Below are 16,778 nucleotides of genomic sequence, written 5' to 3' on the forward strand. Positions count from 1 at the left end.
CACACACACACACACACACACACACACACACACACACACACACACACACTACCGCTGCAACTCACAATTATTTTTCCGTAATCACTTAATATGCAAAGTAATTTCTCAATTATAAGGGGATCGGCTATAACTTGTCATAAAATAGTAAATAATACATATTACAGTTTCATAAAGCCCAAGTTGACATCTTCAAATGACTTGTTTTGACCAACAGCCCAAAGCTGTTCAGTTTACTATCACACGAGACCCGAAGTAGGAGATGCTCACAAGTGAGGAGCTGAAGAAAAGGAAAGCAAAGTGTTTCAGTTCCACTCATAACTTCTCTTCCTTCTTTCTGCTGCATCCACAACACATACTGCTTAAACACATAAGGCCAAAGAGTATTGAACACTAAATGTAAATGTGAAAGTGTTGAACTGCATCCATTTTGTCCAAAAAAATATTCTTCTTCTAATCCTAATATGTGATCACACAGACATAGTAACACTAAGCAACGTGTTCTGCTGCTTTCGGCTGCATGCTCGCTTGTTTTCTAAGTGGCACATTTCCATATTTTCTTTTCTTGCCTCGACTGCATTGGAAAGAATGTTCTGCCAATCACACACAGTACAGAAGCTCAAGAGAGATAGCATAGAAGTCACGTCCACTTCTGAGTGCTGAATGACAAGAAGAAAAGAAACTAGCAGGAGAGGGCACTGTAATTATAGGCGGCGGGTTTTCAATCAGCATTTTTGTAATTTCACAGGCGTTCTGTTTTTACTTTCAAGGGTATTTTGCCCCCAGATGCACAGTGTCAATACGTGCCACTCAGACAACACGTCATGTCAGCGCATCTATTATCCTTCACAATTAAAATGAGCCATGTCAGTGAGGGTGTAATCCCATTCTAGCCTCAAGAAATGCCTCCACTCCATCACCAGGGAAACAGTTCAATGAACCGAACACACCGAGAGCTTTCCATAGTGACACATTTCAGACACATCAGAGGAGTCTTGTTCCCCGAAGCGACACCTCGGTTCTTCGGGAGGACGCCTCTCCTGCCTCTTCCTGATGGCCACCATTCATAAAACAAAACAAAAAAACAGCTAGTGAATGGAGCTGTGAGGAGCACAGAGACAGGTGGCTTGTGGGAGAGCCAAGGACTCCTGCCAGTCACCCCAGAGAGAGGGAAGAAGGGGGGGGTGAGAGCAGAAAAAGTAAGAGAGATGGAAGGCAGGGTGAGATAGACAGAGAGGAAGTGTGGTAGCAATGAATATGGAGACAGAAGGAGGCAGGGAGGGAGAGATTGGGCGGAGTAGGGAGGGGAGGGAGAGGAGATGGAACAGATGGATTAGATTAAAAAGAGGAGAGAGATGGGAGGCAACAGAGAGAGAGAGAGAGAGAGAGAGAGAGAGAGAGAGCGAGAGAGAGAGGGTAAAGTAAAGGATCAATGGAGGGCAGGATTGAGCCCAAGGGTGAGGCAGAGATACAAAGAGCTAGAGCAAAGGACCTGACCGGTGATGTTGACCTCACCGTCAATATAAGCAAACAGAAAATCAAAGGGGTGAAAGGCTGATATCAAAATGTGCAAGAAGCAGCAGCACCGATGGGGGGAATAAAGAACAAGGTCCCTCTGCTGATTCTCCATATCTCCGCTGTGAAAACGTACAGTGTGATTGCTTTTTTTTGCCGAGCCACTGAAGCCATCTAAAACAAAAATGGAAATAAATTGTGTGTGTGTGCGAAAGAGAAAAGAAGAGAGAGAGAGAGAGAGAGAGAGAGAGAGAGAGAGAGAGAGAGAGACCCGCTCTGCATGAGGTGAGTGACAGGCATGAATATTTAACGCCTTTCGCCGTCGCCGAGGTGACGGCTATCAGCACGTCAGTCCTGCCTCCGATCCATTCACAGCTGCTGCCTTATTGGCACAATTAGATAGGGATAGGGCTCTGATTAATTGAACTGGGCTCTGCATTCAATCCCTCCGGAGTGGGCACAGGTCTCTTATCGGGATCACAGCGCGCTCTCTGTCTCTGAGTGATGACAAGTTGAAATGCTATCGGCAGCCGTGCACACACACGCTGCGGTGAAGTCGTCACCCGTGCACTTTGACCGGCCACATGAAGATGCACCACTTTGTGGACTCACTTTGCATGGCTGAACATAGGAATTTGCCTCAGTGAAAAGCCATAGTACTGTATAATAAACTGAGTACATATAAATACATCAAATAGTGAGGCGGAGAACTTTATAATACAATAAAAGTAAGATGTAATATTTCCAAATGCCCAGACATGCAGCCACCCCTTTGTATTTCTATAAAGCGCCGCAGTTTAGGACTTTAAAGCAAATTAGAAACCTGTAATATATCAGCGTTTGGTCTAATAACAGACCTGCTGACCTTTTGGCCTTTGGATTTTACATTGGTCTGGTCCATTTATGGTGGTGTTATAAATCAGCAGTCTTGCCTTAAACTGTGTAATTCCGTGTGCAGAACTAATTTTGTTGCAAAGCAGAGGTAGAAAAGTTGAGGAACAGTACCCTCTCCTGGCCTAGAGAGCAAGATGAGATTTTACTCACAAGTGGTGCACTTATCTGTGTTCGGTACATCCATGCACGAACTTCGGAGCAAAAACAGTCGAGTTAATCAACACTAACATACTGCCGTGCCCATTTCAAGTCATCTGAAAATCAACTGGGGAAAACACAGAATAAAAATAACAGAGGGAGCTCTCTCTCTCGTTTCCTTAACAAGTATATTGTGCCAGTTTAACTGCAGTAGATCACGAATTCACCGTGAAGCTCTCTGAATGTACTACGTGAATGTGTTAAAACAACTGAAAAACAAAACTCCTGCTAAACCATTCCCCTGATGCTTGCAGGCTGAAAAAGAACACCGCTTTCATTCAAATATATCCAGCTACATGTAAGCCAAGCTTCAACCACTTCAATGTTCTGTCTAATAAATAAGCAGTAAGTTCTATTTATAGAAAACTATGAATGGAAAACTTGAACCTGAAGAACTTTGAACCTGCTTTCCATAATGTTTTTTACTCAAGGAGGAGTGACCGTCACATGTGTTTGGGACTATTTTCAGCTGCGGATTGATACACATTGGGTGCTCTTGTAAGCACCGGGAAGACTTGATTCAAAATCCATTACAGCCCCAATGCTGGTTATGAAGTACTATGTAAGCTATTGCAACAGTTTGGCTCATCAATGTATTTTTAATAGTTTTTGGACAACATTGTTCAGAGGAATCATATCATAACAGGCCGTTGGTGAGATTCATTGTTGCTTTTTGTGTTTCTAGATGTGCTGACAACAGGAAAACTGAAGAATATCACCAGCATTCTCCTTTAAAGCATAGCTGATGTACTTTGCATTAATAAGTCTACACCGCCTTCGGGTGTTATTGATATTAATTCCTAAATCTAGTTTTAATCCTACTTTTTCAACAACAAGAACCTGCAACTTTTTTGCTCGCATTTCTGACATGCCAGAAATCCATCAGATCGCCAATGAGCCGGATCGTTGATCGTTCAATCGATGTGACCCTCCTCAGACTGCAGGACAAACGACATCTGATCTGGCAGACATTCAGCCTAACTTAGTGACCAATTTGCCATCGCGTCAAAATAATTCCATGGTACTGACAGAAACCTACGACTAATCACTCAAGAAAATGTAAGAAACTAACTGACACAGAAAGTACGGAGATCGGGCAGGTTGAGGAAGTGAACGCTGAAAACAGTCCCTTTCAACTTTTCATTCAACTCACAGACTTGTAAAAGACGGATAAATCCCTTTTTTCTTCAAGGTGACTCGTTAAACAGTTATGATTCACTTACACACCACAATGCAGAGGATTGCCAAAAGTTTCCAACTAGAAGAATTAACATCTGCCCTTGAAAGTGAACCCCCAAAAGCAAACCTGAGGCGACAAGTGTCTGGTATAAACTCTGGATACATTCTCTCTCCGACCTCCTTTTGAACACATATTGGCTGTAAAGTACGCTGTACGGTCTTTTAACGAGCACAAAGACTGTGTGAAACTTTCTTATAACAGGCCGTGCTCAAATCACTGTGAACCTGTTTTAACCCAAAAGACACGAGGAAGCGATTAGTAAAATATTCATTGTATTCATTGTATTGATCAAAAAAGGATCGTTTTTTTAACTAGCTGTAGTTTGAGTAAGATAACATTATTACAGAATCTCAATCCAGTGTCAGATCTTTGTAAATTGTTCTTTGCTAATAAAACATACCGAAGAGTAACATATGAATTGAAGCTGCAATAATCAATATTTCTATATGAACGACAATGTATTTCCCTCATTAGTTGATGGAGACCAAAACAGAGCTAAAAGGAGAGTGAATATTGGACTTAAATAAGCAAATATATAAGGTGATAATATGACAATGTCATGTTTACAGCTTGTTGTATTGCCCACATGTGAAAAAAACAACAATTAATGCAGTTTTAAGTCATTTTATAGACTCAAACTTAACTGTTGACTAGGAACCCAACCCTGTATAATGATTTATAATGTGTTTATAAAGTGTTTTAGCTGTAACACATTCAATTACTCCTGTAATATGGGATTTTAATGTTCCATAATTAATTATATTAATTGGCGTGTGTATGTTTACAGCATATGATGAGTTAGAGGGTAATCATGGAAGAGTAGAATATTTCTGATAAATTTTACATTTACTTTGACACATTTTTACAATAAAGTTTATTAAATCTTTCATTTTTGAATTTAGGAACTCACAACTTATTGTGATAAAATGTGCTCGATGTCAAAATAAATGAAATATACTTTTCTTTTTACATGAGAGTGGTACGTCCTCTATCAGTGTAAAGGCTGAAAAATAAGTTATTTTTATTTCCCACATGATAAAGATCTCCCCTGAAGTGTTTCAATTTCAACTATCGTAAAACCAGTTTCAGTATCAGTGTATTCCTGGTGTGTGGAGTGCAATACCTCCTCCTGGTCCAACATGTAGATCGGATTTCCGGTGTTCACGCGGAGATGGGGGTTCCTCTGGTCCTGGGGTGGACGCTCGTGTGAGGGACGCTCGTAGATGGGGCGCTCGTGTGAGGGAAGCTTGAAGGAGGGACGGTCGAAGGAGGGACGGTCGAAGGAAGGACGGTCGAAGGAAGGACGGTTGAAGGAGGGACGGTCGAAGGAAGGGCGGTCGAAGGAAGGAGGGCGGTCGAAGGAAGGACGGCTGAAAGGGGGACGGTCGTAGGTGGGATGGTCGCAGGAGGGACGGTCGTAGGTGGGACGTTCGGGAGCGGGACGGTCGTAAGAGGGAGCGTGGAAGGAATGGGCCGGGGTGCGATGATGGTGATGATGATAGGAGGGGGGGACGGCACACCTTGCATCTGGACAGGAGAGAAGGAGGTAGGGGGAGGAGAGGGGGAGGAGGAGAGAGAGCGAGGAAAGAGAAGGTCAGTTAGGATCATCGGTAGGATGGCTGTGATGCTGTGACACATCGTCCTCATAACGTCAGTGCCAGATGTCGTTACATTGTGTTTGACAGGTTGTTTTAAAAGAGGTCATTAGTCATAATGAGACTGCAGGACAATGCTAGAGGCAGAACCTGATTCTTGGGTGTTAAAGAACAACAACTAAATTCATCTTGTTCATTACTAAGCCCTTGTTGAGCAGGATATACAATGTGTGTGAAACACAATGAGGCCTTAAACTGCAGCATTAAATAAATAAAGCAGCAAGCATGGACACGACAAAATAGAAAATGATCTGCATTCAAGGAATAGTTCAACATTTTGAGAAATGTGTTTATTCGCATTCTGTCGAATAAGCACATTCTGTCCACTCTCGTATCTAAAGCTACATCCAGGAAACAGTTAGCTTAGCTTAGCCTGGGAACAGGATGAAACAGCTTGTCTCAACCTCAACTTGTATTTACATTTCGTTTTTTGTTTGCATTTCACAAACAAAATACAGAGGTGCTTGTGGGCCGTGTCTTAAACCATGGGACAGAGCCAGGCTAGCTTTTTACCACCTGTTTTCAGTATGCATGCTAAGCTAAGCTAACTGTTTCTAGATGTGAGAGTGGCATTGATCTTTTGCAAGACAGCAAGTAAACAAAAATGCCAAACTATTTCGTTATAAAAGGGTAAAATGCTCTAAAACTAAACTAATTCCCTTTTCATAACTTCCTGTTATTCATTCCTGCAAACACACCCTTTGAATGTGAAATCAAGTCTCCATCTCTGTTAGTTTCATAGAGGCACAGCTAAAAATGATTAATTGTCTAATTGAAGACGTCCTAGAGGCAGCTCACCACCAAACTCTAATCACCTGTCCCTGGGCCTGAAGCTGTGCTGTCCACCAAATTTAGCAGAAATCTTTTCCGAGACCTCCAGCTGACAAACAGAGAAACTAAACTATAATCTTCTCGGTGGGGGTACACAATTATCTTTCACATTATCCTTGATTCCGAGGATCAATCAGGAAGATGTGGAAAAAAACGAAAATTATATCTGAGGGCTCTGTGCCTTGGGTAATTACAGAAATTGATCACATAGTATTTGAGACATTAATATGGACTTTTTTCTCCCCGAGTAGCTGTTTCACTTCGTCTAAAGTGAAAAAATGTGTGACTAAGGACCTTTGCTAAATGAGGCACTTTGTCTTCTCTTTCTTCGCTGCTCCAAGTTGTCTGGCCTCATTGCACTGCTTTAACTTGTGTTTGAACTTAAGGAGACACATCGAGCACACATAATAATACCAGCCCATGCAAATATATCCAAGCTTTTATCAGTAATACAATCTAATTCATGGCACAGTAACACTATTTGGTTACAATTTTCTAGCTCTGTGACTTGATCAAAATCTAAATGATGCATCTGTTGTTCTAATATTGCCCCTGCATATTGTTTTTCCTCTCTCCTCTTAAGACTCCTTATTTGTTATCTCTGTTTAAGCGTGAGACATTTGTACTTCTTTTCCTTTAAGCGAGAGACAACAGCAGCATCTCTCACATGCACCGGATTACGCCACTGAGCGTTTTATAGTTTTCAGCTACGAATACAAAAGCAAACGTCTTGAGGCGGTTTTCTCACGTCATCCTGTCTGATGCTCGAATTCAAAGACTCTTCGCTCTTTTAGAAACAGTTCAGTGGAACATGGCTGAATCAATCATATTTGTTTTAAAATACAAAACAAAGATGGCAATATCTCCCTATGAGGCAAATCACCACTCCACTAGCATCACCATCACATGCTCTGGTCCAGCGGGAGAGTCCTGAACTAATTTGTACTAAAAACAAGCGACCTTACCAAGTAAAAACAATAAGACAAATGTGGTTTTTAAAATAAATCTTGGGGTAAACAAGTTTAAAAACAAGTCACTGCAGTGTGTGTGTGTGTCAGTCAAATGAATGTTCCCCCAGTGGCTCACACCTCATGCACTAATGAAACGGCAAATTCACACTGACAACACCTGCAGAGTATACAAGGTATACAAGGCTGGAACACACACATACTACACGCACATTTTCATGCAACCACACACACTCACAGACTGATGTTTATTTGACCCTCTGTTTGACACGGTGGCTGACTGAGGCTCTGCACTCTCTCCTCTTGAAAGTCAGAAAGAAACAGTCACCTGTGGCCCACAATGCAACACCGCAGCGTGTCATAACCGATTATTTTGCCGCGTCACCACTGCTCAAGATTGTTCCAGACGGTCGGCGGTTACAGCGCTTCTCCGTCCACAGCCAGAGTGGAAAAGCACAACAGGCAATCGTCTAATTGTGGCAAAATAACAACTCTGTTGATCTTTCAAGTTCCTGTTTGAATTATGAATCGAGCTGCTGAAATATAGATGAGCTCCTCACCAGGCACAGCTAATTAATATGGACGATTCAAGAAACGGAAAGAAAGAGTGAAGCATGGAGAGTTGATTGTCTTTCATACATGGACCACAGACATGTGGTCACACAGTGTTTTCTCTCACTGGGGAAGCGAGAGGTTTGGTGTCGTGTTTAAAGGGAAAGTCCCCCCCAAAACCTAAAATACATATTTTTCCTTTTACCCGTAGTGTGTGGTTTGGTGTGAAGAAAAATAGTTCCTATACATGAAACACGACAATCTTGAGAAATTGGGTTATAATTTGTGCAAAGAGACAGTTTTTGGCTCCTTGAGCACCACAAGCAGAGTGCCGTACAGTCCTATTATATTAGAGAGAAGGCAGACTACCCTATGGCCGATATCTCCAACACTCGGCAACTCACACCAAAAGCAATCTAGATTGATAAATCAGGAATCAGGAAAAATATGTTTTTATGATTTTTGGGGTGAACTGTCCCTTTAAGGACCCTTCAGTCAGATGATCGCTCAGCTGCCACAAAAAGTTGCACAAAGTTGTTGTTGTGTCCATGAAATATTTGGGTGGACAGAAACTCGAGGCTATGAATGCGGGTCGCATGTGATGGGGAAGCATTAAAGGGTCACAATAGCCTCAGCTCAGCGTTTGCACAACTTTTAAAATTGAGCCAAGTGGAAAAGACCGAAGCATGTAGGATGACAACATATGGAATGTTTGTCAGCTGATTTCTTCTAATTTATTAAATTTTTTTTCTGCAGAACACTTCAGTCCTTCAGGGCTTTCTGGGGCTGCAATTATTTATATTATTGATTAAAAGGTAACAAGATGATGTCATCAAATGCCTTGTGTAGTTCGACCCCAAAATATTCCATTTACTTTAATGTGAGACAGCATAAAGCAGTAAAGTAACAACCTGGTGCCATCCAATGCCATTTTGCCTAAAAAGTGACTTTAACAATGAATTGATTTTTTAAGTATTTGCTGATTAATTGACTACTTGATAATCTAATCATTGCAGCACTAATCCTCTCTCTCAGTTCTCACCACTTTACAAACCCACAATATTTGATGTAAGGGTCAAGTTTTAACCTTTCTATGTGAATAAATTAATATCAAATTTCTCTAATACACATGAGGGTGTCTTTCTTTCCTGGAGAAGTCCAAGTGAGGCTTACGAAAGCTGATTTATTTAATTGGATGATTAAAATACTCTCTCTCTCTCTCTCTCTCTCTCTCTCTCTCTCTCTCTCTCTGCAGTTGAGTTGAGCATAAAAACACAATAAAGCCAAATTACTTATGTGGTTCTCTATAGCTCGCACATCTAGCTGGTGAGAGTCACACAAAATTCAGGGAATGCATATTGTGGAGTACTGTGTGATACATTGTGAAGGTTATGAATTGGAAGCATGCGTCTCATCACAACTTTTGTCATGATCACGGATAAACAGCTGAAAAAGCATTTTTAGGTGCACGGCTTTACACTCTATTAATATGCTCCAAGTTGTTGTGTTGCACAGCGGGAAATGTTATCTTCAAAGGCTGCATGGCAAAATATTTTTGTTGCAAAGGGAAATTGTAAAAGTGTTGTAGCTTGCATCAAACAAAATGTTCCGGCATCTCCATCTATGTCATCATTAAGAGGGCACCAGCAGTCATGGCCATCTATCGCTTATTTCCGCTCCTCTTATACATAAGTCCGTCATGGTGGACGGGTGTGTCTGCTGGAAGCCCAACTGTGAAAGGAGATGCGATAGCTGCTGAGTAAGCGTTCTATCAAACATTGGTCATCATCACAGGCCTTCATAAAGACATAAAGCACTTTGTGACACGCTCTATTTCTCCAGAAAAAGCACCTCAGCCCTTGAATCCAAACTTTGCAACTGTGCAGAGCAAAGTCATGATGCTGAGAGATATTCACTGGAGGATAGCAGCGTGAGTCATCCACAGCCCAATCTGCACTACTCTACTGTAGGCCTACCTCTCCACCCCCGAGGCTGCCTATTAAGGGCCTGTGAAGCGCAGTGGACAGAATTTCAATGAGCAGGCTCATTCTTCTGTCTGTCCGTCCGTTCGTACGTACGTATACAGGCTGCACATATACTGTACAGAAACGATTTGGCAGAAGCAGAACTGCTGAAACCGCTCATCTTCCTCTACCTCACTCTATCCTTCATTCACTCTCCGCGGTCGGCTCTCTGTGTTTTCTTCCCTCGCTCTGCCTTTGTTCCTCTCTCGCCTTCACTCTCTGTGGGCTCTTTTTGCCTTTTCTGCCATCCTTTGCAGTTTACAAAGAAGAGTCCCATGCACCAATCGGATGACCGGTCAGCCTTAGTCAACGTTGTCATTACTGGAACCCGACAGGCCGAATGTTGATTTATGCACATCGCTGAGCTCCAAAACAGCGCTAAAAATAAAGCTTTGCAACATCCCCGGGCCGCCCGGGGCAGATAATGTACTCCTGCAAGCATGGCGGACCAAAACATCTTAACTTTCCAGGCAAGAAAGCACCACACGGTGCACATGTCATTACTGTGACCTCGGCCGCACGGTATCACAAAACCGCCTCCGAAACGGATCAGTGGAAAATAAACCAGCGGAATACAGACTTTGCCAAGAGTGAATATATGGAAGGTAGTGAGAATAGATGCAGTGCTGCTCTTTGACAAGCTGTGAGTCATAGTGGTGCATATGTGCAGTACAGTAGGCTGCTGTCAGCGCTGAGTCAAGCGAGGGATGTCAAGCGTCAGCAGCGGGGTCACAGAGGCCCAGAGGTGCAAGGCTTTTTGCTGAACAAGCACATTTGTCATGCCCTGGATTTCTGCTCAGAACAAACTCCACCTCATTAGACTTACATTAGTTTTGACCATGGCAGGGGATTGGCATGAGCGTGCGGCACAATAAACAATAATAATAATAATCTTCATTCAGAAATCAGGCTTTCCTTCGTTAGAAAGGTAATCAGTATAATTTATCTGCTCCACAGCACAAAATTACCTTAATATATCTGTGGGGGGTTGATAGGCTTGTTGATCAATACCAATTACTCAATGATTACCTCACAGGGTGGCGAGACCTCTGGCTTCCAAAAGTCAATACCCAGCCTGTGCTCACAGTCTCACCCCCGACTTCTCCTCAAACAGCTCAAAGAAGTATGAAAGATAGAAAACCAACGACCAGTTGGTCAGCTATGTGAAATGACAGCAGTGCTGTTACAGCATTGACACTACCTCTATACCAGACATATCTGTTGGATCGCTGCTTTAATTAGGTATCTCTATTGTGAAAATGTGACTTCATTTGTGCCAATTACAGGCTACCATCACTCAGGGGGGTACTGGTGGAGTCGGAGGAGGTGACAAACTAATTGTATCTGTGTTGCTGCAGTTACAGCTGATTACTTATTGTCATTTTAATGATCACATTTTAACGGCTAGTTTTTTTTTTGTAATTATACTGAGTATAATGTGGACTTTGACGCGTTCATTTGGAGCTTAAAATACTGTTACTGCGATTGTTACTTCAATATTTGTGATGATCGTTTGCAGAAGTCTGTTGATGACGCACCAGAAAAGTCTGCTGTAAACTAAATAAATCATTCGTCAATATTTTTACATTAAATCTATAGGGTTGGTAATCTTGAGAAACTAGCAAGAGTATGTTAGCTTCTGAAAACGATCCAACAGAAAAACCCAGCCCAGTGTTGGTAACTCTTCCAATGAAAGAAGCTCACATCACGAGCTCAACGAGTGGCTAACTCAGGCCTCCCTCCAAAGCCACTCCCCCAAAATTAACATTACGAACGTAAACCACAGACATGGCTATTGTTAGCACTCACAGATGTCAAGCTAGTAGTAGAGAGTAGCTTGTGTCGGGAAAAAAAAGCATTTGATTTATTGATTGCTGAACCAAGAAAACATAAAATGTTTTTGAAGAACTTTACCAATATCTTTGACAATGGATCAAATGTCTTTACGTAATGTGAGAAGAGTCGAATCAACAGAGAATGATCACCTCTCTCTGTAGCAGGTTCACCCCCACCCAACTATTCCTATCCTACTGTTACTGATTCTGATATCTAAAATCAGGGTATCTGCCGCCACCGGCTACCAATCTGATACCAGTGCTCTCTTTCCCCCCCCCCCGAGCGTAAAAATAATTGAAATATTTCTTTGTGTCAGGTAACATGAGGCCAGGGGTTGCTATGGCAGTAAAATGCCGATGACTCACCATGACTGAATAAAGGTAAGTGACAGAAGACACAACATCGGCATTGACAAAGGAAACAGTTTTTAATGTGGATCGATCACATACCAAAACCTCTTAATAAGGTCAGCATTGGAGCTAATGTCGATCCATTGCATCAGATCGGTGCATCCCTACTTTTAGCCTCATTGTTTTGGTTTTACAGACCACAAATTACACTCACATTAACACCATTCTCAGTGGCAGCAGGGAGCTGTTTCTTCAAAGAAAATGCTCCAATAATCCAACTGTACACTTCCAGCTCAGAGCTAAATGGCAGACAAAGTCAGCAACTAGCTGGTGAACATTAACGAACATTTAGCAGCTAAAAAGCTTGATATTCTACTCAGGAGTTGGTTGAAACCTGCCAGAGACACAACTCCAAAATAAAATGCTAACTGTTTGGAAACACATTAGCAACATTATAAAGTAAAAATATGTTCGGGTTGAACTTTTTCCCTTTTAAATTTCCCCTACAATGAGTCCAGTTCAGCCATGAAGGAGAGATGTTCGATAAGAGGAGGAGAGGATGCAGGTAACGGGTTGTGTGTTTGTGTGTGTGTGTGTGTGTGTGTGTGTGTGTGTGTGTGTGTGTGTGTGGCAGTGGGAGAGAGAGTGGGAGTGAGAGAGGGGGAGAGAGAGTATCCTCACCTATCAGATCATTCACCCAGCCCTCACGCGGCGCGTCCCGGGTTCCCCATTGCTCACCCAAAGCGTCCACACGGCGTCACTGTTGCTGCGCTGCTAGCGCCTTGAATCCGCCCCCAACTCCACCACACAGGAAACAAGGTTACTGCCCAAGAGATGTCACTTCCGAAACACCCACTCCCGCTCGCTTGCTCGCGCTCGCTCCCTCACGCCCCCAGCCTATTGCCATGACAACCGAGAAAAGAATAGAATATAAGTGAGTGTTAAAGAGACAGAGGGGTGAGAGAGACAGGGGGAAGAGAGGGATGCAAACAGAGAGACAGAGAGGGGAGGACAGAGAGGGAGGCAGAGGAGAGGAGGAGAATGGGCAAAGAGAGAGAGAGAGAGAGGTGAATGAGTGGGCGGGGAAAGGATGGATGACAGAGGAGAGGGTGAGAGATTGAGAGAGCGAGAGAGAGAGAGAGAGAGAGAGCGAGAGAGAGAGAGAGAAGCATGTGGTGGGATGTAATCGAGGGGAAAGGGAAGAGAGAGGTGTCGATGCTGTGGACGCCGTGAAGAAGAAGAAGAAGAAGAAGAGAAATGAAGTGATGAGAGAGGGAAAGAGGGAAGGAAGGGAGGAAGGAATGAAGGAGGACACTTTTTTGGGAATAGGGAGCCCACATCTTGTTCCCATAGCAACACAGCCATCCATGAAATACTGACTTGTACCTCCCTCTCACTCTCTTACTCTCTCTGTGCTCTGTCTCTCCATCCCCCCCTCTCCTTTTTCTCTTTCCATATCTAACTATATATACACACACACCGTGAGCGTAAGTTGGCACTGAGGATGCATGCAGTAATCCACGCTCTGCAACATTGTCAAACGCATCAAAAGGTACAAAACATACCATCAAGTGATGCTATTCCTACAGCCACCACACTGCGAATGCCGGAGCGTACGCTGGAATGAACTAGTTCATACACGGTGTGTCATCGAAGCCCGTCTAAAGGCAACAACCTGCTGTTACAGAGACACGAGACATCGTCCAAGATGGTTACGACAGCGGAACACTAGAGGAGAGTCCGGCCTCAGAGGAATTAATGGCGTTGAACTCAGTGGTTCACACAAAAAGTTCCAGAAGTAGTTGTGTGAAGTATTAAAACAAAAAGAGAGCTGGAGTTGAAGTTCAATTCCAGCAGACTTTGTCACAGTCCTACCAATTCTGACGTCAGCAAGGGAGTGTTGGGAGGAAGTTTCATATTGATGTCTTAAAGGGGCACTCCACTGATTCTACACATCAAAGTCTGTTTACAGGTCTCGGAGAGTACTAGTGCAAAAGTTGTATAACGCGTTTCATGGCTCCAGAAAGTGTGGGGGGGGGGGGGGGGGGACTGCTGCGTAAATTGGGTAAGTTAGGACAGGATAGTTTGGGGCTGAAGACTACAAGTTTAAAAATGAAAGAAATCTGGGGGTGTGGAGTTAGAAAGAAGTGAGCTAACCCGACCTCTGTAGGCCGCTCCTCATCTCTGCTCGAGACCAGAGGCTACAATAGCCGCTACTAGCAAAGCACACCCAAATCTGCCGGACTGTCAGCCTGTCGAGTTGTATTGTGGGTAATGTAGGCGCCAGGTTTTGACAAGGATGACTGCAAGATGATATTTAAACTGTCGACCGTGAGTGCGGCAATGCTAAACACAAAGACGGAATCTGGCAACTATAAGGGACCGTATTTTGGAAGACGCAAGCTAAATTTAGGCTAACTCAGATTAAGGGTTCGTGTCACAGCCAGTGTCGAAGAGGAGGAACGATTCAACTTACATATGGCATGCGACTGTTCTGTTAAAATGGACTTGACAAAATCCAAACCGATCCCTAAAAAAATGCAATATGTAGAGAGGAAGAGGGGGGATTCGATGTGGCCATCATCCCACCATGAATCCCAATGAAGTCCAACTTTCGACAGTAACTCCTGGCAGCCTCTTCTCTAAAGCCCCCCTCCCTTCCCCCCCCTCCCATATCGCCCCTCCTCCCTCTGCCCATCTGTTTCTCAGCCCAGCACCCCATTGCTCTCTGGCTACCTCTCTGACTTCTTCTTCCTGGATGTGGCCCTCTCTTTTCATACCCCCTCTGTAAACCTTTTATCTCATCTCTGTGCCCCCCCCCCTTCCCCCTCCCCTTTTTTGTATTTTACACTGTCACTCTTCCATCCTTTCATCTTCAATATTCCTCTATCTGGGATTTAAAAAAATAATGAAATTATCTGTCCTAGAATCACATTTCTATCATTCACCTCTCTCCTGTTGCCTCTCACTCCTCCATCTTCTCTCACACTCTTCTATTTTTATTTCTAGATCTCTGTGATGTTTTTTCTGTGCCTCTCTGAATCTAAATTCAAATGTAGCTACCTGACTTCTAGTCTCATCTCTCCTTTTCTTAAACGTGGCCTTTCCATTCTTTCTCCGAACACGCGTCTTATTAATCTCCCGGCCAAATTGAAACGCTTCACATATAGGCACACATGTTGGGATTAAATAATTACTAATAATAAACTACACGAAGAACAATGAATACAAATGACTGAGCACTTTGGTGTTCATCCACGTTCATCGCTTGTGTGGAACGGCAACTGCGGCCATGTATACGCAAACAGCCTCAAGATGTCCTTCATCACTCATTTGCATTGACATCACATAGATCTGAATGTAACGATGTGAGCTTAAAACAAACATCTATAGACATTAAAATGTTTGATTTCATTGTTAAACGCAAGTGTCTGAGAAACTGAATATCACGTAAAAGAAAGTATTCCTCTCCAACATTTCACTGTGAGGATCCCCCCCCCCGAGATTCTGAATGGGCCGGACTCAACTCGCAAGTAAATACAGAATGAATGACAGGAACAGCTTGAGACCATTCAGGCTTTAGCCAATAGCAGAGTTGGGTTTGCGTGTTATATCTGTACAGAAGCCTGCTCCCTCTCCGCTGCTCTCTGGCTCGCTCTCAGTCTCCCACTCGCTTACACTTACTCCCACAACTCTCTTTGGCTCTCTCTCATTCGTTCGCACTCTCTCCCTCGTTCTCTCTCTGCATCTCTCCTTTTACTTACCTAATGTCTTTTATCTATAACTATAACTGTAGCTCTCTCTCTCTCTCTCTCTCTCTCTCTCTCTCTCTCTCTCTCTCTCAAAATGTCAAGTAAATTAAAATGGCACAGATATGAAATGTGACTTGTGTGTGTTTCCATCAGGTATGTAGGCTGATGCATTTCCTGCCTATTGATGAAAAAGTATTCCTTTTAAGAACCAATCTGTCTCTGCCAATGTGGTCCATATCCAGGAACAAAGAGCACACAAACTACAAACTACAATACAATGTAGTTAATGGTCATAAAAAAAAAAGAAATAAGCAGCCCATTCATGAGGAGCAGCATCAGATATCTCTGTAAGGTCACAGTGAGCAGGAACGTAAGACTTCAGAGTGCCCGGGCTGCTTTTGTGCTGTTGTTCGCCTACACTGATCCACACAATGTCGGTTGTTCGTGTCGTAATCAAGTCATCATTCAAGTTATCTTTAACTTCCAGAAGAAATAGTAAGAATTAGAACATGTTTTTAGAAAATTATGATAACCTTTATTTGGAGTGTAATAATTCACAAAAGCCGGTTGGATGGAAATACACACTCTCTCACAGACCCTGTGATTTTTGCTCTCCCTCTCCCATAACTCCCCCAGTCCACCATCTCTTCATCTCTCTCTGACTTTAGATCCCTCCTGCATTTTGCTTTAAACAGTCCGACAGGCTACACAGGAAACTCTCCAGGTTGCTCTGCGAGGCCCTTTTCACTCGGGGTGTGAATAATGAGGCACTATGCTGGGAGATGAGACGCTGGACATCTCTCTGCTGCTTCATTCAGAGGTGCAGCCCTGCCCAAGTCTTCACCTGACTGCCAAGGTGATATTCAATGTGCTAAGAGGAGGAGAACATAAAGATGAATGGGGAGAAAGGGAGCTATGAGTGTGTGTGTGTGTGTGTGTGTGTGTGTGTGTGTGTGTGTGTGTGTG

The 16,778-nt window shown here is 43.2% G+C and overlaps 1 protein-coding gene across 10 annotated transcripts in view; it reads right to left on the minus strand.

Moving 5' to 3' along the window:
- The window catches only part of syngap1b (synaptic Ras GTPase activating protein 1b), a 126,529-nt gene that overhangs the window by 91,719 nt on the left and 18,032 nt on the right, over window positions 1-16,778 (minus strand). For all 10 annotated transcript variants that reach the window (XM_031867336.1, XM_031867340.1, XM_031867334.1 and 7 more), the window contains exon 2: window positions 4,968-5,371. In XM_031867336.1, coding sequence (XP_031723196.1) covers window positions 4,968-5,371 — 404 coding nt within the window. The remainder of the gene's footprint in view (window positions 1-4,967; window positions 5,372-16,778) is intronic.

This window comes from Anarrhichthys ocellatus, unplaced genomic scaffold (assembly GCF_004355925.1).
Source record: "Anarrhichthys ocellatus isolate YVR2014 unplaced genomic scaffold, GSC_Weel_1.0 scaffold39, whole genome shotgun sequence".
NCBI lineage: Eukaryota > Metazoa > Chordata > Actinopteri > Perciformes > Anarhichadidae > Anarrhichthys > Anarrhichthys ocellatus.